General features: G+C 39.9%; 1 protein-coding gene across 1 annotated transcript; it reads left to right on the forward strand.

Moving 5' to 3' along the window:
• SUPV3L1 (Suv3 like RNA helicase) lies at positions 1-25,860 on the forward strand. The gene is made up of 15 exons (XM_058696547.1): positions 1-393; positions 7,078-7,155; positions 7,989-8,096; positions 9,132-9,246; positions 10,413-10,581; positions 12,432-12,543; positions 14,871-14,948; positions 16,310-16,401; positions 17,695-17,875; positions 18,420-18,513; positions 19,413-19,632; positions 20,888-20,968; positions 21,346-21,522; positions 24,338-24,486; positions 25,122-25,860. The coding sequence occupies exons 1-15, from the start codon at positions 123-125 to the stop codon at positions 25,552-25,554; spliced, it is 2,358 nt and encodes a 785-aa protein (XP_058552530.1). The 5' UTR covers positions 1-122; the 3' UTR covers positions 25,555-25,860.
• The last annotated feature ends 997 nt before the right edge of the window (positions 25,861-26,857 follow it).

Below are 26,857 nucleotides of genomic sequence, written 5' to 3' on the forward strand. Positions count from 1 at the left end.
CCTGGGCAGTTCCCCTGCGCGGTCTGGGTCTTTCTGGACTGTAGGCACTGGCGGGGCGCGTCATTGTCCACCGCCAAGACCCGGGCTGCTCCCGCCGGCCTCCTTTAGGGCGTGCGGCCTCGATGTCCTTCTCCCGGTGTGCCCTGTTGTGGGCTCGGCTCCCGGCGGGGCGCCGGGCTGGCCACCGGGCAGCCGTCTGCTCTGCCCTTCGCGCCCACGTCGAACACCTTCCTGGGGCTTTGGGGCGCGTGTCTGCCGTTGCCTCCTCCTCCTCTGCCTCAGGAGGCTCCAAAGCCCCGAACACGTCTTTGTTCGTGCCGCTGACTGTGAAACCCCAGGGCCCCAGCGCGGATGGCGACGTCGGGGCCGAGCTAACCCGCCCTCTGGACAAGAGTGAGTGCGGGAGCCAGCGAGGGCGGCGGGGGTGTCTGCAGGCCCACGCGTGGCCGCGAGGAAGCCGCATCCCCTTTCCCTGGAGAACCCGGGTCCCCTCAAGCGTTGTCATCGTGCTTGTCAGTGTCTGCCTACCGCGCTGGTTTGTGAGCTCCTCCAAGCTTGGGGCTGCGTGTTAGTGATCCTTTTATATGTCGCCCCAGAAGTGGTCTTTTTCCTTTTACTGCTCTCTCTGAATCGTTTCAACCCTCTTCCGATGGGACGTTTCGCCTTTCTTAGGTCGTTCGGTGGACGACCGCTTTTTCTGGCATCCTTTTTTGTTCCTTCGCCCCTGCCCAGAACTGATACCCCTGAGAAGGGGCAAGGGAGGTGTCAGTGAAAAGCCAGAGGAGGATCGCTTTAAGGAGTCTTTATAATTTACTGGCACTTAACACTCCAGAAACTTGCAGTCTCGCGGGGAGAAAGGATGTATGGATAACCAAACGTAGTGCAAGTTAGAACATGATAAGGGTGTCCTCGCCTAAGGTGGTCTGTATCCTGATCACCCAGGACTCCAGAGAGAAAGGAGTCCGCTTAGCATCAGTAAGTGGCAGTGTGTTTTGTTCCCCAAAGTAACTTTGGATGGGAGGCATGCGGATGGTTTCAAAAGGATTTTCAGATTATAAGGTTGTACGTCTTTAGTTTCTGAACGATTAAGGAGGCAGGGAATTTCCTCAGACCAAATGAAGCTCTGGGAGGCCGAGGGAATTGTATAGCTGCACAGGGCACTAGCTCTCCAGAAGCTATTTTCAGGCAGTTCACTTCAACAAGCAACATTGGTCACTCCTATTGTAATTTTTGTTGTTGTTAATTTTCTTTTTAATTTTTTTTAAAAATTTACATCCAAGTTAGTTAGCATATAGTGCAACAATGATTTCAGGGGTAGATTCCTTACCCATTTAGCCCATCCGCCCTCCCACAACCCTTCCAGTAACCTTCAGTTTGTTGTCCATATTTATGAGTCTCTTCTGTTTTGTCCCCCTCCCTGTTTTTATATTGTTTTTGTTTCCCTTCCCTTATATTCATCTGTTTTGTCTTTTAAAGTCCTCCTATGAGTGAAGTCATATGATTTTTGTCTTTCTCTGACTAATTTCACTTAGCATGATACCCTCCAGTTCCATCCACGTAGTTGCAAATGGCAAGATTTCATTCTTTTTGATTGCCGAGTACTACTCCGTTGTGTGTGTGTATATATATGTGTGTGTGTCTATATATATATATATATATATATATATATATATATATGTGCGTATATATATATATATAGACACACACACACCACATCTTCTTTATCCATTCATCCATCGATGGACATTTGGGCTCTTTCCATACTTTGGCTATTGCTGATAGTGCTGCTATAAACATGGGGGTACATGTGTCCCTTCGAAACAGCACACCTGTATCCCTTGGATAAATGCCTAGTAGTGCAATTGCTGGGTCGTAGGGTAGTTCTATTTTTAGTTTTTTGAGGAACCTCCATACTGTTTTCCAGAGTGGCTGCACCAGCTTGCATTACCACCAACAATGCAAAAGAGATCCTCTACTCCTATTGTAACTTAAAAATGCAGACTACAACATACTATGGGCCAAAGCTTGTTTTGGGGGGCAGAAGTACAATACTTAAAAAAATTTTTTCAATGTTTATTTATTTTTGAGAGAGACCGAGTGTGAGTGGGGGAGGGGCAGAGAGAGAGGGGGAGACAGAATCCCAAGCAGGCTCCAGGCTCTGAACTGTCAGCACAGAGCCTGACTTGGCGCTCGAACTCATGAGCCATGAGATCGTGACCTGAGCCGAAGTCCGGCGCTCAACCAACTGAGCCACCCAGGCACCCCAAGAAGTATAATACTTTTACTGAAAAATGTGATGGAACTCATGGCTATTCCTTTTTTTTTTTTTTTCAAGTTTATTTATTTATTTTGAGAAAGGAAGAGAGAGCACGAGCAGGGGAGGGACAGAGGGAGAGAGAATCCCAAGCAGGTTCTGCGCTGTCAGTGTAGAGCCCGTAGCAGTCAGTCCCACCACTGTGAGATCATGATCTGAGCCGAAATCAAGAGTCTGGACGCTTAACCTCCTGAGCTACCCAGGTGCCCCAGTATATGCTATTCTTTAACCAGTTCTTCGAAGACAGTGTTAGGCTAGCTATTTCACTTAACATGGGAGTTGGGAGGCCTTTATTTTGGGGTACTTTTAATAATGTAATAATACTATTAAAATAATAATTTTAATAATGTAATTATTGGTATTAATACTATTTATTTATCTTAAGGTTGTGGTAAAAAAATACATAACAAAACTTAACCATCTTAATTTTTGGTGTACAGGCCAGTAGTGGTTAAGTATATTCGCGTTGCTGTGAAACACATCTCTAGAACTTTTTATCTTGCAAAACTGAAAACCTAAACCCATTGAACAAGTTTCCTCATTTATTTTATGTATTTTTTTCAAAATTTTATTTAAATTCTAGTTAGTTAACATATTGTGCAGTGTTGATTTCAGGAGTAGAATTCAGTGATTCATCATTTATAACACCCAATGCTCATCATAACAAGTGCCTTCCTTAATACCTATCTCCCATCTAGCCTGTCCCCCACCCACATCTCTTCATCAACCCTCAGTTCTCTAAGAGTCTCTCATAGTTTGTTTCCTTCTCTCCTTTTACCCCCATCCCACATGTTCATCTGTTTTGTTTCTTAAATACCACATATTAGCAAAATCATATGGTATTTGTCTTTCTCTGACTTACTCTGTTTAACATAACACACTGCACCTCCAGCCACATCATTGCAAATGGCAAGATTTCATTCCTTTTGATGGCTGAGTATTATTCCATTGTGTGTGTGTGTGTGTGTGTGTGTGTGTGTGTGTGTGTACGTATGCATGTGTGCGCATATATATACACACACACCATATCTTTATCCACTCATCAGTCAGTGGACATTTGGGCTCTTTCCATAGCTTGGCTATTGTTGATAATGCTGCTGTAAACTTCAAGGTGCATGATTCCCTTCGAATCTGTATTTTTGTATCTTTTGGGTAAATACCTAGCAGTACAGTTGCTGGATGGTAGTGTAGTTCTACCTTTAACTTTTTGAGGAACCTCCACACTGTTTTCCAGAGTGGCTGCACCAGTTTGCATTCCCACCAACAGTGTAAGAGGATTCCCCTTTCTCCTCATTATCTCCAGCACCTGTTGTTTCTTGTATATAATTTTAGCTCTTCTGACAGGTGTGAGGTGGTATCTCATCGTGGTTTTGACTTGTATTTCCCTGATGATGAATCATGTTGAGCATCTTTTCGTATTTCTGTTAGCCATCCATCTGGCTGTCTTTGCAAAAGTGTCTGTTCATGTTTTCTGCCCATTTTTTAACTAGATTATTTGTTTTTTGGGTGTTGAGTTTGCTAAGTTTTTTGTAGATTTTGGATTCTAACCCTTTATCTGATATGTCATTTGCAAACATCTTCTTCCGCTTAGGCCGCCTTTGAGTTTTGTTGATCATTTCTGTCACTGTGCAGAACCTTTTTATGTTGATGAAGTCCCAGTAGTTCATTTTTGCTTTTGCCTTTGGTGACATAGAAGAAGTTGCTGCGGTCAGGGTCAAAGAGGTTGCTGCCTGTGTTCTTTAGGATTTGGACGGTTTCCTGTCTTACATTTAGGTCTTTCATTCATTTTGAATTTATATTTGTGTATGGTGTAAGAGAGTGGTGGAACTTGTTCCATTCCTCTGCATGTTGCTGTCCGGTTTGCTCAGCATCATTTGTTGAAGAGACTTGCCTTTTTTCCATCGGATGTTCTTTCCTGCTTTGTCAAAGATTAATTGACCATGTAGTTGTGGGTCCATTTCTGGGTTTTCTGTTCTGTTCCCATTGATCTGAGTGTCTGTTTTTGTGTCAGTACTATACTATCTTGATGATTACAGCTTTGTAATATAGCTTGAAGTCCGGGATTGTGATGCTTCCAGCTTTGCTTTGCTTTGCTTTTTCAAGATTGCTTTGGCTATTTCAGATCTTTTGTAGTTCCATACAAGTTTTAGAATTGTTCATTCTGGCACTGTGAAAAATGCTGTTGGTATTTGGATAGGGATTGCATTAAAAGTGTAGGTTGCTGGGGCGCCCGGGTAGCTCAGTCGGTTAAGCGTCTGACTTCGGCTCAGGTCATGATCTCGCGATCCGTGAGTTCAAGCCCTGTGTCAGGCTCTGTGCTGACAGCTCAGAGCCTGGAGCCTGTTTCAGATTCTGTGTCTCCCTCTTTCTCTGACCCTCCCCTGTTCATGCTCTCTCTGTCTCAAAAATAAATAAACGTTAAAAAAAAAAATTAAAAAAAAAAAGTGTAGGTTGCTTTGGGTAGTATGGACATCTGAACAATATTTGTTCTTCCAATCCATGAATGTGGAATGTTTTTCCACTTCTTCGTGTCTTCCTCAATTTCTTTCATAAGCTTTCTATAGTTTTCAGTGTACAGATCTTTTACCTCTTCGGTTAGATTTATTCCTCGGTATCTTAATGGTTTTTGGTGCAATTATAAATGGAATGAATTCCCTGATTTCTCTTTCTCCTGCTTCATTATTGTGGTAAAGAAACGCAACAGATTTCTGTATGTTGATTTTATATCCTGTGACTTTACTGAATTTATGTATCAGTTCTAGTAACTTTTGGCGGGGTCTTTTGGGTTTTCTACATAGTTGTCTGTGAATAGTGAAAGTTTGACTTCTTCCTTACCAGTTGAGATGGCTTTTATTTTTTGTTGTTGTTGTTTGTTGTCTGACTGCTGAGGCTAATACTTCCAGTCCTGTGTTAAATAACAATGGTGAGAGTGGACATTCCTGTCTTGTTCCTGACTTTAGAGGAAAAGCTTAGTTTTTGCCCATTGAGGATGTTATTAGCTGTGGGTCTTTTGTATATGGCTTTTATGATGTTGAAATATGTTCCTTCTATCCCTAGTTTGTTGAGGGTTTTTATCAAAATGGATGTCAAATGCTTTTCCTGTATCTATTGAGAGGATCATGTATATATATATATTTTTTAATGTTTATTTATTTTTGAGATAGCGCCAGCAGGGGGAGGGACAGAGAGAGAGAGGGACAGAAGATCCAAAGTGGACTCCGCTGACAGGAGTGAGTCTGATGCGGGGCTTGAACTCACGAACTGTGAGATCATGACCTGACCTGAGCCAAAGTGGGACACTCAACTGACTGAGCCACCCAAGCACCCCAAGGATCATATGGTTCTTATCGTTTCTTTTATTAATGTGGTGTATCACATTGATTGATTTGTGAATATTGACCCATCCCTGGAGCTCAAGAATAAATCCCACTTGATTGTGGTGAATAATTCCTTTAATGGACTGTTGAATTCGATTTGCTGGCATCTTGTTGAGATTTTTTGCATTCATGTTCATCAGGGATAACGGCCTGCAATTCTCCTTTTTCGTGAGATCTTTGTCTGGTTTTAGAATCAAGGTAATGCTGGTCTCATAGAATGAGTTTGGAAGTTTTCCTTCCATTTCTATTTTTTTTGGATGGCCTTTCTGTGTTTTGTGGGCAAAGACTGTATTCTCCATTTTTGCCTGCCTTTCCAGCAATATAGCATGTGTGCCTGGATCAGTAGAATGTTTATCTCTGTGGAATAATGCAGTGATATTTAACATGTACAGTGTTAATACAATTTCAGCTTGATTGATTAAAATATTTTCACTTATGACATTATTGATTTATAGTGGCCTGTTTCCTCAGCAGACATCTAACTCAGCTTCCCCTGTTAGCCCAGTGATTCTCTGCTGTCACCCTTGAAATAGTTTTCTAAGCCTTGTTTGAATACTTCCAGTGACAAGGAGCTGGCACTTTTTTGAGGCAGCTTCCTTCACTCTTCTAATTGTTAGAAGTTCTTGTATAAGTTCCACTGAAATCTGCATCCCTTACTTCCCACTGGCTTTAATTATGCCATCTAGAACAAAATAAGTGTAGTCTGTTCTTTTTTTTTTTTTTTACCGTTTACTTATTTTTGAGACAGAGAGAGACAGAGCATGAACAGGGGAGGGTCAGAGAGAGAGGAAGACACAGAATCCGAAGCAGGCTCCAGGCTCCGAGCTGTCAGCAACAGAGCCCGACGTGGGGCTCGAACTCATGGACCGCGAGATCATGACCTGAGCCGAAGTCGGCTGCTCAACCGTCTGAGCCACCCAGGCGCCCCAGTCTGTTCTTCTTAAAACCATCATCTTCCAACTAAAGATCATCCCTCACCTCTTTAGTCATTTACATAAAAACATGATGATCTGGTCCTTGCGGTACTGGTTGTCTTTCTAGATACTTTTTGGCTGCTCACTATTAGATGTTTAGAATGCTTCTAAGTAAATGAAACAGAATACAGTTATCTAAAAGTGGCCTGATGGAGGCTAGGGACCATGTCTAATCCTGTGGTGCTTTGCTTATTCTTCTGCAGTATAACAGGAATATTCTGTTGTTTGACTACAATTTTTCTGGACAGCCCATTGCACTATTAAACCATAAAGAGCTCGTGGTCAACTAAAACCTTTAAGTGCTTACAGCACTCAGTAGACCGCTGGCTTGAGTATTAGGATTTCAAGTATCTTTTGCTCTTTGGGCCTTTCTCCATCTGGAAAACCAATGTTAAGCAAATCTTTCTTTCAGATGAAGTAAAGAAGATCTTAGACAAGTTTTACAAGAGGAAAGAAATTCAGAAACTGGGTGCTGATTATGGACTCGATGGTAAGGCTACTAGCGTTTCTATTAGAGATATTATTTTATTACTTCTTAGATTACATCTTTGTCAGTATTGTGTGAGACCTAGTGTGCCCTGGAAATAAGTGCATGGGTGTAGTCTGGAGGATTTCCCTGACCTTTGCTTCTGTCTTGGCAGGAGTTGGGCAAGATGCATCTGCTGTGCTGGACACACAGCAAGGGAGCTGTGTGTTTAGCTTTCCTCCCTGTTGTGCTAGGGTTTCACTTTTGGTCAGATGATAGTAAACCAGCTGTAGACCCCCTGGCCCCACCTCAAAAAAAAAATCACTTTGAATTTTTTTTTTTTAATGTTTATTTATTTTTGAGAGAGAGAGAAAGATTCAGAGCACAAGCAGGGGAGGAACAGAGAGAGAGGGAGACGCCGAATCTGAAGCAGGCTCTAAAACACTGAGCTGTCAGCACAGAGCCCGACACGGGGCTTGAACCCAAGAACTGTGAGATCATGACCTGAGCCGAAGTCGGACACCTAACCGACTGAGCCACCCAGGTGCCCCCCACCAAAATCACTTTGATGAGTTAGGTGTGTTGCGTGTACATACACTTTATAAGTTTATTTACTTATCTTGAGAGCGTGCACATGAGCAGGAGAGGGACAGAGAGAGAGAGGAAGAGAAAGAGAGAATCCAGCAGGCTCTGTGCTGCCAGCACGGAGCCCGATGTGGGGCTCGGATGGTGAGATCATGACCTGAGCTGAAATTCAGAGTCCAGCAGTTAACAGGTGCCCCTGTATATGTACACTTATAAATAAGAAATGAAATGAAGACCAAGTCTTACCTATTTTGGTTTTGTATTTCCTGCAGCTCGTCTCTTCCATCAAGCATTCATAAGCTTTAGAAATTATATCATGCAATCTCATTCCCTGGATGTGGACATTCACATTATTTTGAATGATATTTGCTTCAGTGCAGGCAAGTGTTTAGAGACTTTTAAAAATCTCTTTAAAAATGTGTTGAACATACTTTGTATTTCTTCCCATACTTCATGTTTATTTCTCTGGTCAGAGCTTATTAACATCCTGTAAATAATTCCGTGCTTTCATAGGAGGCCTTTGAGGTCGTTTTGCTTTAAAAAAAATATTTTTTTTTAGGTTTATTTATTTTTGGGAGAGAGAGAGAGAGACAGAGCGTGAGTGGGGGAAGGGCAGTGAGAGAGGGAGACACAGAATCTGAAGCGGGCTCCAGGCTCTGAGCTGTCAGCACAGAGCCTGACACAGAGCTCGAACCCACGAACGGCAAGATCATGACCTGAGCTGAAGTCGGACACTTAACAGACTGAGCCACCCAGGCGTTCAGAGGTCATTTTGCTTTTATAGTGGGTCCGTGGATTAAATCAACAATATATCTTAAGCTTGAGAAAGGCGGGGGCCTTGACCTTCTGCTCTCCACTCTGTATTGTGTACAGGCCGCAGTGAAATGAACTCTCACAGAAGACAGAATTAATACATGGTGGATTTCATTTGTTTCTGCCACTGACTTTTTTCTCCCACATATCAGGACAGAGTTCTTGATGTGAAAGAAAAAAATATAAGAACGTTATTGTTGTGTTCCCGTCGGCAGTTTGGCTTTGGTTATGGTTTTTAAATGTAAAGTGTTTGCACATCCATTTCTGTTCAGTAACCATAGGTCTTCTTTCTAATGTATATATCCAGGTTGTTTATTTTTAACTTAACTTTCACCCAAGTTGATCTTTACCTATTTATATTGGAGGAGTAGAGCATGGTGGTTGACAGCCAATTTGTTGTTTCTGTAGAAAGTGTAAGCGAAATTAGGAAGAAAACATAAGACAAAGCAGGATCTCAGAAAAGGAATTCCTCGCTCCAGAGTTTTTTTTTTATCCTGGGGGCAGTGTCCCCTGAACTGGCTCACTAAGAGGAAAAGTTTCACTGAGTTTGGTTATGGATAACTTGTAGACTGTATGTGTTAATGCAGTGTTTTATTTTTCAGCTCATGTGGATGATTTATTTCCATTTTTCTTGAGACATGCGAAACAGATATTTCCTGTGTTGGAATGTAAGGACGATCTACGTAAGATCAGTGACTTAAGAATACCACCTAACTGGTTAGTTTCTTTATTTGTGGATTTGAGATTTTCAGTTTCTAATCTTGGGAGATTAGTGATCATTATATATTGTATATATATATCATTATAATATTTTTTGTTGTATGCTGGACAAGAAATCATAAGGAGGCTAGGAGTTGTTTTCCCTAGAAAAGCAGGCAATTAATTCTGGTATCTCCCCTTGATTCTGATCAAGTTAGGTTGTAGGTTTTATTAGGACAAATCTAGAGTAGCCCTTAGTTTAGGGTGTTGGCCTTACAACTCAAGTGTGGCCTTTCCAGTGTGAGCTCTCACCATTTCCACACTGTAGCTGGAACTCCGACATCTAGCACTTTGCCACCCCTTTGAGACTTTCTGCCCAAATCCTTTGTGGTTGGGTGGGCCCTGCCCATGTTCAGCCCAGCCCTTGGTCAAGGATCCACAGGGTAGCCTCACATAGACTTCAAGGCATCCTCTGCACTGAACCCTTTCTTCTTTTCCACAGTTTGCTTTCAAATTCCACCTGCTTTAGCATCTCTGAATTTTCTCGCTACTGCTCAGCTCGTTGGGACTGTCATACTTTGCTTGGGTTCCACCTCCTTGTGCCCTCCTGGGGTGCAGTACGGCGCAGCTCAAGTGTTCCTTTGTTTCAGGGCTTGTAGTCCTACACTGTCTGCTGTTTATGTCGCTAAGCAGCTGCTGCATATACTGTCCAGTTTTGTACTTGTTTATGGTGGGAGGGCAAGTCCTGTACCATTCATCACGGCCAGAAGCAGAAGACTCAATTATTATGTTATATATGTTGAAATTCAGAAGGCTAGGCATATTTACTTACAGGTTCATGTGTTTAGAGCTGTGGAAATGATGTGAACATGTCAATTGAGCAGGATGGGGTTTAAACTTATTTGAAGTAACTTCTGAAGAAAAGGGACTAGTACAATAGCAAAAATATCCAAGAAATTAATTTGCATTTAGATTTTTCTGTCCTCTAGTTAGTAAATGCCAATCTTAGAAAATAGTCATTATTTTATTGTGGATCTGAAAGTTGTCGTTTAATTTTAGTTTCCAAAGATGCTCTCTTGTGAATATTAACAAGATGTTTCATTGGAATAGTTTGCAGTTGATACTTTTGCCAAGGTAGATTTTGAGGTTAATGGGATTAAGCTGTTTACCTTCTTATGTTTTAGGTACCCAGAAGCCAGAGCCATACAGCGGAAGATAATATTCCATTCAGGCCCCACAAACAGTGGAAAGACTTATCATGCAATCCAGAAGTACTTGTCAGCAAAATCTGGAGTGTATTGTGGCCCTTTAAAATTATTGGCACATGAGATCTTCGAAAAGAGTAATGCTGCTGTCAGTATATTACCAAGTATTTGCTTTTTTTCTTGTTAATTTTCTTGTTAATTTCTTGAAAATTGCTAATTTTCTTGTTAAGGAGGACTGGGCAGGGTGAAGGTGGGAGTTGGGAAAGGGCATATGTAGTAATTTGCCATTAATAAAAGTTGTCATAGTTCATTGTACTTTGTAAGATGTACCACTATTTTATGTACAATTGAGAAAGAAAAAGATGCTGTCAACTGACTCTGACTTGCCGTCAGTTGTTAAAATATATTCTGATTTCAGAGATAGTAAAATGTGAAAAAATGTGTATTAGAATGAATGAAACACAATTATCACAGAATATTTCACAAATACAGAGAAGTGCAGAGAATTACACACAAATAACCTGAACCCACTCCCCAACTCCCATCAGATTCTAACATTTTGCCATACTTGCTCTATTTAGTTTTTTAAGAAATAAAATACTGATATAGTTGAAACTCCCTCTGAAGTCCTCCTTTGCTTCCTCAGAGTTAACCTAACTCTGATACGATATTTAATTTACCTTTTTTTTAGATCAGACTATGATGCTATCAAAAAGAAGTAATGATAAACCTGAAAAGGACCGAATGCCCTGTAGTCTGAGGCATCGTTTCACTAAATGGGCCACATTTTGGTTCACTGTTTTATTATAACTTTATAATGTAAGATGAACCAGTTTGGGAAGATAACTTGTATTCTGTTTTTTTGTTCAGAATAATTTGTGTAATTTGCATACATAATGCCTCCTTATCCATAAATATTTAAGAAAATATTTCCTCAGAACAATGACTTTGTTTTGCATAACCACGTGGCATTTATCTACAGCAGGGTATTTAATATTGATAGAATACTATTACTTAATCTACAGTCCATATTTACATTTTGCCAGTTGTCAGTAATACCACCCCCATTCTCTTCCAACCCCCCAGTATTCTGTCCACAGTGCCAGCACTGCATTTTGTTCTCCTGTCTCTAGTTTCCATTAATCTAGGACAGTTCCTAGGATCCTTCTTTCATCTTTCATAACCTTTACATTTTGGGCGACTAATGGTCATTTGTGGTAAACTGTCACTCAGTTTGGACATGTCAGATGTTTCCTTGTGATTAGTTTTAGGTCACTAGGGAGATGGGCTGTCCCAGATTGCCTAGACTTTCCCAGATTTAGCACCAAAAGCACTTCGTCCTGAGGAACGCCTTAATTTCTGGGCAAACTATTATACGATAGTATTAATGTTGCTCCTTGTCAAGGAATTATATTAGGAGATCTTTCTGGTTTTTTTTTTTTTTTTTTTTTTTTTTATAATCTTTTAATGTTTATTTAGAGAGCGCAGAGGAGGGGCAGAGAAAGAGAGGGATAGAATCCCAAGTAGGCTCTGTGCTCGCAGTGCAGAGCGGGACACTGGGTTCCATCTCATGAACTGAGATTATGACTTGAGCTGAAATTAAGAGTTGGATGCTAAAAAAAAAAAAAGAGTTGGGTGTTTACCCAACTGAGCCCCAGGCACCCCAGGAGGTCTTTCCATTCTTAAATATTACTTATGATATTCTTCCTGAATCCAGAAACAATTCACATTTGTTTTATTTTAATACTGCTACGGTGCAGAAATATACAAAGTTAAGTGAAACTGCTACACTGTCTCATGTTTTTGATACCTGAGAATTTAGCTAATTAGAGGTGTTTGCAAGTTGACATACTTTGTGTAAGAGCGGCTTTCATGAAATTTTTTTAAAGGTTTGGGAATAAATTTGATGGTAATGGTGAGAATATTAAACAACCCAAACTTCTTTTTGCTATTATTTTAAAGATGGCAATAACTCCAGATATCTTTTTGTCACCTTAGGGCGTGCCGTGTGACTTGGTAACAGGTGAAGAGCGTGTGACCGTGGAGCCAGATGGGAAACAGGCTGCCCATGTTGCTTGTACAGTTGAGATGTGCAGTGTTACGACTCCTTGTATGTACATGCCATTTAAGAACCTTTAGGGTTTAGTAAGTTTTTATTTTAAAATACAGTTAAACATATGAAATGTGTTTTTATTGTGAAAAAAATTTTAAATTGACACGAATAGGACAACAGATTCCAGTGCTCACCAGTGCTCACTAATAAATGTCAGACTCTTGGTGGTGTTTGCTTGTGAATGTTCCTCTCCCCTTTTCTCTTAAAGGAACTAAAATGTTAACAAGTGTAATTGGTTCCTTTTTACCACTCCCCAGTTTAGTTCCTTTTTTGATCCACCTGCTGTCAAGTGTTTGGTGTATATCTTTCCTGTCTTTTTTTTACATCACTGATACATGTTTCCTACCGATACTATGGATTGTATGATTCAAAACAGGTGATTATCATACTGTATTATTGTTCCACAACTTGCTTGGTACTCTATGCAGCATGTTTTTAGAACTAGTCTTGTTATATGTATATTATATGTTTATCTTATGTGTATAATATGTATCATAAATATATATATCGCATTTATTCATTTAAACTTATAACGAAAATTCCATCTTACAACTAAAATTGTTAATTCCCCTACTAAAGAATATTTAGGTTGTTTAAGGTTTTTCATTATTATATATTGCACTGCAATGAACTTCTATTTAAGTAGTTTTGAAAATATTTTGTTTAATTTTATTTTTTAAATGTTTATTTTGAAGGGGGGAGGTGTGTGTTAGCAGGGGAGGGGCAGAGAGAGGAGAATCCCAAGCAGGCTCTGTGCTGTCAGTGCAGAGCCTGACATGGGGCTCTAACTCACAAACTGTGAGCTCAAGACCTGAGCTGAAACCAAGAGTGGCCGCTTAACCAACTGAGCCACCCATGCGCCCCTGAAGATATTTTAAATAAAAATTAACTTTTTCTTACCAGTAAGCAGTCATATCTTTGTTATAGAAAATATAAACATAAATGCAAAGAGAAGGAAAAAACCCATAACCTCCCAGTCCTACTCATCCAGAATCAACAAGTGTTAACGCTGTGGTGTGTATTTTCCAGATTTCTTCTATGTTTATGTTTGTATTGTGTATGCATATACTTAATGTGTGCATTGTGAGTGTGTATATTAAATAGGAATTACACATTATATACTCTAGTTAGTTTTTTCATTTTAATAATCGTAACTTTCTGAGTAGTTTTTTTACAAATGAATTTATTATAAAAGTAACACATTGTAGACATTCTGATAGCACAGGAGTTCATAAATCAAAATTCCCTCTTCTGTCTCTTCTTTTCTAATCTTGTTTGTATGTACCCAATTGGAATAAGTGATTTTTAATCTGATGGTTTTTCAGTATAAAACGTCCTCTCTTTTGTTTCCTAAATGTTATTATGGGTATATTAATTTTTTTTAATGTGCTCTTCTCAACTCCTTGGTATTTGAGGAAGAAGATTAAAATATAATTGATATGACACAAGGAGAATAAAATAATATTGTTGAAAACATTTTGGCAACGGCATCTATGTGGCTCAGTCGGTTAAGCGTCTGACTTTAGCTCAGGTCATGATCTCATGGTTTGTGAGTTCAAGCCCCTCATTTGTCTCTCAGCACAGAGCCCACTTTGGATCCTCTGTGCCCCTCACTCTCTGCGCCTCCTCCTGCTCGCTCACTCGCTCTCTCATAAAAAATAAACATTAAAAAAATAAAATCTTTTTGGCGTTAGAAAATAAAATGAGGCACTAATTTTTGCCTTAGTGATGAGGTTTTAAAACCCCTAAGAATGGGCATAGCTAGAGCTCAGGAAATTACACTTTCTATCCCATTTTCTGCTCCTGACACCTGTCTGGGTTCATATGATAGAAAACCTTCATTTACAGTGGGACTGTCTGCTCCTTATTCCTGGAAGCCTAGATGCTTACTTCTTTTACTACCCTGTGGATATGTTAGTTCTTATTAAGTAGATTCTCCAGGCTCCCTCTGAGATTGCAAAAAATAGGACAAATGAACCTACTAGATGTTGTATCGCCTGGGTTAGAATTTTATGTTTTTAGATCTTAAATTTGATCTCTGTACATGCTGTATAAGCTTGGGCCAGTGACTTAACTTCTCTGGGCCTCAGTCTGTTCTTCTATAAAACGGCTAGAATGATGATACTTATGGCATAGATTTGTTGTAAGGATTAAATGAGTTAAAATTGTAAAGCACTTAGAACAAGCCTGCCAGAAAAGAAGTGCTTCGTGAGTGAGCGATGGTGGTGATTATGGTGGTGATGAAAGCTTGAGTTTGGGTGCTATGATTTGTTTATAATATTATTTAAGTAGATTGTATTGCTCATGACGAATTTTTATTTTAGATGAAGTGGCTGTGATTGATGAAATTCAAATGATTAAAGATCCAGCCAGAGGATGGGCCTGGACCAGAGCGCTTCTAGGTTGGTGGTCTTAATGCTAACACCCGTGCTTTGTGACCTCTGCACGGAGTTGCATTTCTCTGCTTGACATTGCCAGATAGAGTTCTTAGGATCCTCTCTTTTTGACACAAATCGAACAAAATGTCAGCCTAGTGTGAGTTCTTAGTTCCTAAATGTTATTTTAAAAATGGGAAGTCCAGTTTTCTTACTATAAAGTTAGCATAATCGGTTAATTAAAGTTAAAATGTTCAAATCTCGCCACCTTTACACAACCATCTTAACATTTTGGTGTTTCATGCGGTCTTTTTCCTCGTGCATATGGTGTTTTGTGAATATATTATTTTGTGTCTTGTGTTTTTTTTTCGGTTCTCTTGTTTCATAGATTTTTTTCCCACCACATATTAATATTGCACATTCTCCATTGAAGAGCTGTACTATTTTTTTCCACAGAGTTGAACATTTGTTCCTGTTATTGATAGTGCTACAGTAAAAATTTCTGTGGCCATAGCTTTTTATTTATTTTATTATTTCTTTAGGATAGGCTCCTGGAATTGGGAGTTCTTGAGGTCCATGGACATGAATGAATATTTCTACTGCTTGATATTGGAGTGAATTTTTGATCATTGTGTTATAGGGCAGGTGTTTGCAAACTTAAAAACAAATAGCTGAACTCTCTCTTCAAACAAATCATATACCTTAAAGCCTGTAATTTAAAATGAGAGTGGATCTGCTCAGTGGTAAGGAGCTTGGAGTTTCTTTTACCCTCCGGTCCCCAGCCTCCGAGGTACCTCAGTCATTCCATGGAGCCTAATTTGAAAAACACAAGTATAAGATTCAGTACTAACCATCAGAATGCCAGGTTCTGGTCCTTTGCTGGCTTTACTCTGTAGTGGACTCAAAACCATAGCCAAAGCAGTTTCAAAGCACTGAGATTGGCATGCCTGAGTGGCTCAGTTGGTTAGGCATCTGACTCTTGGTTTTGGCTCAAGTCATGATCTTACAGTTTCATGAATTCAAGTCCTGCATTGGGTTCTGTGCTGGCAGCATGGAGCCTACTTGAGATCCTCTCTCTCTCTCCTTCTCTGCTCTCTTCTACTTGCACCGTCTGTGTTTCTCTCAAAAAAAAAAAATAAAAATAAAAATAAAAATAAAAATAAAATAAAATAAAAAAACTGAGATTTATAGAGATAATCTTTGCCCGCTAGAAGGTTGTTGTCGTGAGGTTTGAATCAAAGAGATAATTATCAAAGAGATAATGTTGATGAAAACACTTGGTAAAGTTATAGAGCAATCGGTAAGGAAACTTCAAGTATTTTTGTTATATAAAGTGTGAAATATTTAATTTCGTATCTTTAAAAAACTGTCGATTTTGCATTTAACAGGACTCTGTGCTGAAGAAGTCCATTTGTGTGGAGAATCTGCTGCCATTGACCTGGTTACTGAGCTCATGTACACGACGGGAGAGGAAGTAGAGGTAGATCACATGCTTTGTTCTCAAGGTGGCATAGCAGACAGCCTGGAGTACCCCAGCAGTGGCTTCAGGGGTCCCAGATAGCGGCAAAGTCAGAACTTAACTAAAAAGAAAGTGTCATTTCCTCACAGTTGGCTAGATCATACGTGTTTGGTTGAACCTCATGATCCGGAATTCCGGCGGAATGACCATCACACCCCAAGCCTTCCAAGAGTACAAGAGACTCGTAATCTTCTCTTGACAACGCCTTATGGAGTGTGAGCAGTTCTCTTTAGAATTAAATAAGTCAGGAATGTTGGAAGTTTGAGGCTTAGCAAAAGCATATGGTTTTCAGAATTTCGGATGTCAGAGATTAGGGCCTTTTGCTGGAGATAGTTTGTATCCCTTTCTCCAACCTGGACAGTAGAAAATAACTGGTTTCCTTTCAATCCTAATTTTGTGTGTGTGTGTGTGTGTGTGTGTGTGTGTGTGTGTTTTTTTACTATAGTTCTTTAATAAGATGAAGAAATACTTAAAAATCGGTTCATTAGTTTTGTGTTCAGCTTTCAGAGAGAGGGTGGGATGTAGTGGAAAAAATTGTGGGTTCTAGTCTTGGCTTTGCTGTTAACTAGCTTTGCGTTGTTAGGCAGATTGCAGAAGGCTAGAACTGAAGGAATCCTTATCAGACCTGATCTTTTATGTGGACTCTATTTTGCTTTTTCATAAAATTGAAATAATAGTTAGTAAACCTCTGAACTTACCAAGTTGCCACGAAAATCGAATGTATATGAAAGTGCTTTGAAACTCTGTGACATGGGGGTGCCTGGGTGGCTCAGTTGGTTAAGCGTCCGACTCTTGACTTCAGCTCAGGTCATGATCTCACGGTTTGTGAGTTCGAGCTTTACGTCTCGGGCTGTGCACTGACAGCACAGAGCCTGCTTGGGATTCTCTCTCTCCCCTCCTCTCTCTGCCCCTCCCCGACTCGTGCGCTCTCTCTCTCTCTCTCTCTCGCTCTCTCTCTCTCTCTCTCTCTCTCTCAAAAATAAGTAAACTTTTAAATAAAGAACATTTAAAAAAAAATTTGTGGCATGCTGTATATAACATTTTGTTAATTTAGAAAACACCAATGAGAACTGATGGTAACATTTATAATATGAAAATAAATGTTTTTCTATATTGTAAAATACCATGTAAATGTAAAATCATTGGAACTTGTCAATTTTTAGCTGCTTTTGATTGCTCTGCCCATTTTTCACCTGATAGTGACAGGAAGTTGAGTTAGTTGTGTTATTTTACAATATCATGTCTTTATTGTAGGTTCGAAACTATAAGAGGCTTACCCCCATTTCTGTGCTGGATCATGCACTAGAATCATTAGACAACCTTCGGCCTGGGGATTGCATTGTCTGTTTTAGCAAGAATGATATTTATTCTGTGAGTCGACAGATTGAAATCCGGGGATTGGAATCAGCTGTTATATATGGAAGTCTCCCACCTGGTAATTATTGGCTTTCATCATGACAGGGACATGAAGTCTCTTCTTTTTGCCATTTATGTTGAGATGTGTCTAGAAAACACAGTAAAAGGTACTGAATAAGGTTGTTTGATACATTAGTAATTTGTTATGGGTCAAATAAAATAAATATATTTTCTAGTTCATCTTGGTGGGGATAGACGTTTTTTAATTATAGCTCTTGCTGCTCTTGTTAGACTGTATTTTAAATGTTGAGTTGATGATTTTGTTACAGAAATGTCATTAAAATATGAGCTTGGTACATAGTCTTAAAGGTGTAGTCCTGAAATCTCTTTATAAGTGTTCTCAGAAATGGGGCTAGTAGGGGATTGTGTTGCTCTGTCAGGATATTTAAAGGAGTAGGAACGAAAGATAAGTGGCTCTTTGAGGACATAAAGCAGTAAGTTTGAAACAGTAAGAGTTTTATTCATAAGAATGGAGAATGAGAGATGAGGGTTCTAAGATATACTTAGTGTGATGTGGTAAAAGATTGAGAGCACTGAGCGAACGTAAACTGTTCTTATTTTAGGGACCAAACTTGCTCAAGCAAAAAAGTTTAATGATCCTGATGATCCATGCAAAATCTTGGTTGCTACAGATGCAATTGGCATGGGACTTAATTTGTAAGTAATTTGTTTTTAATAATCATGGGTATTCTGTGGGTTTTCTAATTGGAATTAGAATGACCAAACACTTAACGTTTAGGAGAATGGGTATTATAATACAGTCGTGAGGTTTATCTTGCTGCCATCTCTTGAGGGAATAAAAAGAAAATATCGCACTAGGGATTTTGAATGACACTGTCTCCCACTAACCTGGTATAGTATCTCACTTTATTTTCAGGTTCTCAGCAGGTGTTTGAGTGCCCATTATGAATGTGGGGCTGGCCATTATCTCTAGGAGTAACAGTGTTGTGTCTAAGTATTTTCTCTGAGGAGTCAAGGCAGTTACACCTTTTGGAATCCAAGAAGTATTCAAAGCTATTAATGGCAGCCAGCTTCTTTATTTTAGAGAAAGAGAGGGAGCAAGAGCAGGGAAGAAGGGCAGAGGGAGAGACAGAGAATCTTAAGCAGGCTCCATGCACAGTATGGAACCTAACATGACCCTGGGATCATGACCTGAGCCGAAACCAACAGTCAGACGCTCAACAGACTGAGCCATCCGGGCTCCCCAATAGGAGCCAACTTTTAAAAACAGTCTGATAGCACTTTATATGGTTTACTGGTAAAAAAAAAAAAAAAAAGTCATTTTCTATACCTTATTGAAGTATAATTTACATACTCCACAGTTCATTGTAATTGCACAGTTTAATGGTTTTTAGTAAATGTATACATTTGTTAAAAAGTACTATTTAATGGGAAGGAAAAGAATTACTGACAAACCTCTCTTACACTGTAAAGAGTGGACAAGATTGTAAGCAGGTCTAAACTAGAACTGGAGTGAGCATTTCTGCAGTGACCCGAATGATGGGGACTTTTTTATACAGCAGTCTGTATTGAGATTACTTTTATTTCTATTTCAGGAGCATAAGAAGAATTATTTTTTACTCCCTTATAAAACCCACTATCAATGAAAAGGGAGAGAAGGAAATAGAACCAATTACCACCTCTCAGGCCTTACAGATTGCTGGCAGAGCTGGTAGATTCAGTTCAAAATATAAAGAAGGAGAAGTGACAACAATGAATCGAGAAGATCTCAATTTACTAAAAGAAATTTTGAATAGGCCTGTGGATCCCATAAAGGTAAGGTGTAACGTGTTGATTACTTGTCTGCGAAGGACGGTCATTCCTTCCTTCACTCACCTTCCAGACCCTTGCCTGAGACACCTGGAAACAGAAATAAGCAAAAGAAAGTTTTGTGCCATGAAAATCCTGTCAAGAAAGCCCTACTTTACTGCTTTGGAGAGCCCTAGGGACCCCTTCATTAGAGAATGGTGAGCAAATGGAAGATCCAGATTGAACGAGTTTAGTAAACCTGATTTTCCTTGAGTTCTTTCTGTACTCTAGCATTGGGTGGGGAGAGGGGCGTAGTTGCCTCAGGTGGGCACCCCGCTGTGACAGCCAGCTGCAAAATTGTGAGAAGCTTGAATGTAGAAGAAACTCTTGAGTGTGGGGCAAAAACAGTACTAAGCGATATAACTTTGAGCCAGTTCGGACGAGGTTAACTTTTGGTTAGTGTGGTTAACGAGGCAGCAGCGTATGTATTTTAGTTATAAGTTTGTTAACTCATAATTTAAGTTGCCTAGAAAATTTACTTATAAATTACCGTGGCTCATCTCGTTTTTCAGTGACCCTAGTAAAAGGGGAATATAAATGAGTTGATGCAAGGGAAAATTCCTGGAGGAAAGCTGCGGTTGAAATCCTTTCTGTAGCTTTTGTTAAGAGTGCAGTTGCTAAGGACACACCCCCATTTCCCCTGTGTGCCTCATTTCTTGTGCCCATACTCTTCGTCCCTCCCGTGACTCAGGTCTGTCTTCTTTCCTCCTTTCCTCTTTGTGTTTCCCATTCCTTTTCTCTTTCTCTTTTTGCTTATACCCGCCTTATTAATACTGGGATACAGTTGAAGAGAGACTGGCCTCCAGTGTAGACATTCTCTCATGTATTTATCTATGTTTGTCTGTCAGTTTTATTGCCTTGGTTAAAGCGATTGGGTTTTCCTTGTTCATTTTTGTTCAGTGAAGATAACGGAGACCCTGGAAAGCGTTTTTGGTACTCTGTCAGATCATCAGAGGTTTGAGAAATACTAACTAAAATGTCAGCGAAAGGTTGATGAGCCAACTCAGTGGGTATAATTGGTCAGGGTCACTAAACCATCTCATCAGCTTTCTCAGTTGGTGATAAATGGGAAAGTGACATTGCTTTTTTCTTTTTTACTCAAATTCTTGTCATTTAACTCATTTGGTGAGAGCTTAGCCTGAATATAGGACTTTATAAACAACTTAAGAAAAGTTGTCCTCTAAGAAGGAAAAACTTAGAGTTGTTCTTTCTTTTACTAAAGGCAGCTGGTCTTCATCCAACTGCGGAACAGATTGAAATGTTTGCCTACCATCTCCCTGATACGACACTTTCTAATCTCATTGTAAGTAAAAACGTACTTTTAAATCTCTCCTAAAATATCTAAAATATCTTTTCTAAAAAGGTTGATATTGCAGACAGTTACTAATTAACTTCGTGGGCATCAGTGGATAGTCTATTTTTGTGATATTGTTACTTATGAGGTTTATCTTGAAAGTGAAAACCTCCTCTCAAAATCTCCTGGGACTTTTGTCTTGAGGAATTTTCTGAGTATTTCAGGTTGGGAAAGCTATAGGGGAGGTCTTTTAGCCTGTGAGAACAGTCAATTAAACAGGCCTTTCTAGAAGACTGTTAAGGATTCAGAGATTGTCTTTTGTAGGCTTGAGTACTTTATTCATGCCCACTTAGGCAGTCCAATAATGTATCTTTTTTTCCCTCCAGGATATTTTTGTAGACTTTTCACAAGTTGATGGGCAATATTTTGTCTGCAATATGGATGATTTTAAATTTTCTGCAGAGTTGATCCAGCATATTCCATTAAGTCTACGAGTGAGGTATGTTTTCTGCACAGCTCCTATCAACAAGAAGCAGCCTTTTGTCTGCTCTTCGTTGTTACAGGTAAGCCTTTATCTTTATATTTTGAGTTGTTTCAAGTCCATGCATTTCCCTAAACGGTACTTTGTTATTCAAGGTAAAACAGTTGGAGAGCACTTTTCCATAGGAGATACTATATAAGAACTTACATATAAAGTGGCTCTTTTTTTTCTTAAACGACAAATTCTTTTGAGGGAAGGGGGTCTTGCCTGATGATACGCGTTTTTTTTTTTTTTTTTTAATTTTTTTTTTTGCCTGCTTTTTATTTTTATTTTTGTTTTTATTTTTATTTTAAGTAGGCGTCATGCCCAGTGTGGGGTGTGAACTCACAACCCTGAGATTAAGAGTCACATGCTCTACTGACTGAGCCATCCAGGTGCTCGCTAATACACTTCTTTCTTAGTAGCATTGGTTAATATTTTTTGGAAGGGGAAGGGGAGTAGGGGTTAGTGGTGGTCATAGTATTCGGTTTTCCTGATTATAAGGCACTGAGCCAGGGATTGCTGTCTTGTATGAGTTTGGTGCCAGGCTTTTAGCCCCTTCTTATTCATTTGCATAGGGATACAAACCTCTGCCTTCTGAGGAGCATTTACGCACCCAAAAAAGGGGAGCAGGGAAGGGCAGTGGAAGCTGAACTTCCAGCCTCCTGCCATGTCCTCTCACTTTGCGGAGCCCTTGCCTCTCCCCTGTTGCCTCTTCCTGGAGTGCCCTCCCTGTCCCACTAAACCCAAGGGCCTCCTCTTGGAATCCTCCTCTGACTCTAGTCTTGCCCCTGTTTTCTGTATAGAACTCAGCATTCTGCGTACTGGCTGTGTTCTCACCAAATCTGTTTCTAAACTTATGTTCGAAATTACTTTCAAATCGCATAAATAATACATAAATGCTTTCTCACTGCATGAAGTGAAAACATTACGGATAGGTTAAATTGGGCTACCACCCCCAATCTCCGTCTTTTGACAGAGCTACAGTTAACAGTCTGTGTCATTGCAGACCTTTTCCGTTGCATTTGCTTACATATGTGTACATATGGAAATTCTAGTTTTGTGGGTGTGTTTTCCCATAAATGTTATAATGAATTATTCTGCAACTTGCCTTTTTCTTTTCCCTTTAATATGTCTTAGAGGTATTGCACACCCAGGTATTTACTTAGGAAATATGTTTCTTAGAGCTGGCATTTATGAGAGAGTTAGTTAGCATAAGGTTGAAATTTCTGGAATAAAGTCTGAAATGCTATAAAGTGACCTGGGTGGGGGCACCTGGGTGGCTCAGTCGGTTAAGTGTCCGACTTTGGCTCAGGCCATGATCTCGCAGTTTGTGAATTGGAGCCCCGCGTCAGGCTCTATGCTGACAGCTAGAGTCTGGAGCCTGCTTTGGATTGTGTGTGTCCCCCTCTCTTTGCCTTTCCCATGCTCATGTTCTGTCTCTCCCTGTCTCTTGATAATAAATAAATGTTAAAAAAAAATTAAAAAAAAAAAGTGACCTGGATGGAGCTCGGGTCCATGGACCTGACTCTGTTTTACCACCCTTCAAACAGCTGTTCTAATGAAGCAGAAGCATTTTACTAAGGGGTAAGAAGTCTGGAATGGTAGAGGCCAGCAGTTGCTTATGTGTTCTGATACTGTTAGCACATGAAATGTAGAGATTTTTCCTTTTTTTCTTGATCACCATTATGACTGACCTTTAAAAGACCTCCATCCCATTGATGGCCTCTGGTGCCCCGCAGGATAGTTGTTTGGAAATGGTGTTCCAGGGAGCTCCTTTAGGGCCAGCTGTTGGATGAAGGTATCTGAATGGATAAGTATCTCTCCCTTCCCCTTTTTGGACAGCTCCATACTTGGCTCTTTTACGTATTGGGTTTTTGCTAGTTCGTGGCCAGAAATATTAAAGTTTGGCTTGTCCTGCTCAGCAGTTTAGCTTGGTCACATTTCCATCCTTCATGGCTATTCTGTTTGGCATGTGTTAGCAGAATGCATGACTGAATTTAATAAAATCATAACATTATTTAACCACAATTGTTCTAAAACTGCCTCGCCTCTCTGAAGTATGGACCTTACTTAGGTTAAACATTTAGAGATAATTTTCCCTAATCAGGAAATGAACGATTTGAAATCAACTTATTCTTGAAGGTAAACTTTTGCTCTACAGGTCTCATATGGTTGTATTTCTGTCTCCTATAGTATATTGTGATGCATAATAATGCCTGGCATTTGTGGGGGTTGGGGGCAGCCTGGTTTTCCGAGCACATTCTCCCAACAGTGTTCTGTGGTTCGAGAAGGAGGTATGGTGGTCTTATGGTATTGATGAGGTCGCTGAAGCACAGAGTGATGGCTTGGCCAGAGCCACACAGCTAGTGAAGAGGTGCAGAGTCTGTTTACTAGCTTGATCGACTCATGCCCAACCTTTCACCAAGCCCCCTCAGAGTTTCTTTATGAGAAGGAAGGATATTGACAAGATACAGCTTATATTTGCAGTTACAGGACCATTCCATAAAGGGGTAGAAATGAGAGACTTCAAAAATATCTGTCCAAAGCTTGTAACATTAAATGTTCATTAAAGTTAACAGATTTAGGCTCTGTTAGTTTTTGTACGACTTCTGATGTACATATTATTGCCCTGGCTTTGGAAAATGAAGGAAAGCACCCCCCCCCCCCACTTTTTTTCTTGAAGGTATCTTTATGAAGTATTAAATATTCTTAAAAGTATGGAAAAGTATAAAGAAGGAAAGAAACCAGCCTGTTGAACACACAACCGCAGTTAATGTTTTGTTGTGCTTTCTGTTTCTGATTGCAGATTTAAGTGCGTTTTGATTCTTTCACCAAACTCTTTTCTTCTCTTTCAGTTTGCCAGGCAGTATAGCAGGAATGAGCCACTGACCTTCTCGTGGTTACGCCGATATATTAAATGGCCATTACTTCCACCTAAGAATATTAAAGACCTCATGGATTTAGAAGCTGTCCATGATGTCTTGGATCTTTACCTTTGGCTGAGGTATCACATTTTTCCTTTACCTACTCTCATTTTTCTGAGTAATAGGGAAAATCAAAGGTTTTATGAATGGTCTTTTGCTCTCTCAAGTAACAGGCACATTTTTACAGGGTGCTGTCTGTTATGTTTGTTGTCCATTATGGCAGTCGAGCCTTGTTTATACCCATTCTAAAAATGACTAAGGACTTCTTATGATTCTAATTAAGATAGGTAGGTGAGGAAGTGTACTAGATTCTTGCTACACAGATGGTGGTCCCCGGACCAAAAGCATTGGTATTACCTAGGAGCTTGTTAGAACTAGAGAATCTCAGGCCCACCCCAAACTTAAACTACATTTTAACAAGATCCCCAGGTGATTCATTTGTATATTAACATTTGAAAGGTGCTGCTTTACATCAGTGATTCTCAAAGGAGGGGCCTGTCCCCCTTAAAATATGATTCACTTAAGATATGAGTGATGACCTACCCTCATAATGACAGTATTCCTCAGGTGTGTTGGGGCTGAGCAAAGGCACTGGACAGAGTCTGCAAAAACAGAACATTTGGGGGCCAGTGTCCAGATGTAGTTACATCATTGAGATAAGCCCAGTGATTCTGATAAGGGCTGTTGCTATATAACATAATATGTCTTTTCCTAGCTACCGGTTTATAGATATGTTTCCAGATGCCAGCCTCATTCGAGATCTCCAGAAAGAACTAGATGGCATTATCCAAGATGGTGTACACAACATCACCAAACTGATTAAAATTTCAGAGTCATATAAGCTGTTGAACTTGGAGAGCTTGTCGGCAGAGAACCGGTCCCGATTGTCAGGAACTTTAAAGAGCCAAGCTAGAAGGGTGCGAGGCACCAAAACTGTAGGGAGTAAAGCTGCTGAGCCACCTGTCCCCAATGGAGGAGAGAAATCCCTAGCTTCCAGACTGGTGCAGCAAGGACTCCTCACTGCAGACATGCTGAAACAGCTAGAAAAGGAGTGGCTGACACAACGAACTGATGGCAAAGAAATAACAGAGCCTGGGACTTACTCAAAAGGGACAAGAAGAAAGAAGAAGGAACCTGATTCAGATTAGTTTTATTTTATTTTTATTTTTGCCAATAAAAATCTATTTTAAAATCCTTTTTTTCCTCATATGTATTTACTGCCTGCTACGGTATGTGGCTATTACGGGTTTTTTGTTTGTTTGTTTTGTTTTTGTTTTGTTTTTTGCTTGGGAAAATTAGCTCTTAAAGATAACTGCTGTTTGTTTCAACATTGAAAAACTACGGAATGTCTTAGGGATTTTATTTAAAGCTTTATAAAGTGGTCATTTGTAGTATAGCACTAAGACAATGCACTATAAGGAACTGTGAATGAGAATAAAATCAGTTTGGTGAAATGTTTTGACCAGTTTCCTACACCATTGCTGAAGATGTCATGATTGAAGTTTTTTGACACACGTTGCTGGTACCCATGTACTAGAGGCTGTTCTTGGTGCTGGATATAGGCAGAAAGCAAGGCAGATAATGTTTCTGCCATCATAGAGGTTGTATTTGGATATGGAACAAACAGGAGTAAGTTGACAAATGATGTCAGCTCTGTAAGGGCAAATACTGTTGTCTGTCTGGTTCACTGCTATACTATGGTTCCTGAAATATGGTAAAGGCAAATCAGTCTTTCTGAAATAAGTGGATATAATTTCAGAGATATGCTAGGAAGAAGTACAATAAGGGGAGAGAATGACAAAAGTTGGACAGATCAGGGTACAGTTTCTCATCACTGCCAAGCTCATTGACCTTGCCCTCCCTGGGGCTTGGTCTCTGCATGGACAATAATGCCTACTTAGATTTGTCCAGTAGGTTAAGTGTGATGAGATCCCACTTAGCACAGGGCCTGGTATACAGGAACTCTTTTGTAAATGAACCTGAATGTTTGGGTTCATTCTGGGCTGTGAATTGAGCTCTTAGGTTGTTTTAAGAGCTGAACTAATTTCTTCAACTGCTAAATTGAGGCTGACTTCAGACTAGGGATTAGACCTGATTTGGTTGAAATTGGGTCAGGGAACAGCCAAGTTTACCAAACTAGCCATCTCTCTGGCTTTTCCTTCAGTAGTTCAGAGTTCAGATGATACTTCATTTAATTGAGATGGCAGTCTTTATTCTTTTGACTTTTGCTGTTATGGAAATACAGGTTGAACAGGTGGCACTGGCTAGAGTTCTCCCCTGCTTCTGGGTAAAGAGTAGTGAAGTGCCTGGAAGGGCATATTTCTTTTGATATTCTGCATGTGAGCAACTTCAGCTTCTAGAATTTGCTTTCTCCTGTGACTTATACTATAGCAGACCTGGTGCATCTATTCTTGCCCAGATGGTCTCAAGAAATATTCATGAACTGACCTG

The sequence above is a fragment of the Neofelis nebulosa genome, chromosome 13 (assembly GCF_028018385.1).
Source record: "Neofelis nebulosa isolate mNeoNeb1 chromosome 13, mNeoNeb1.pri, whole genome shotgun sequence".
Classification (NCBI taxonomy): Eukaryota; Metazoa; Chordata; class Mammalia; order Carnivora; family Felidae; genus Neofelis; species Neofelis nebulosa.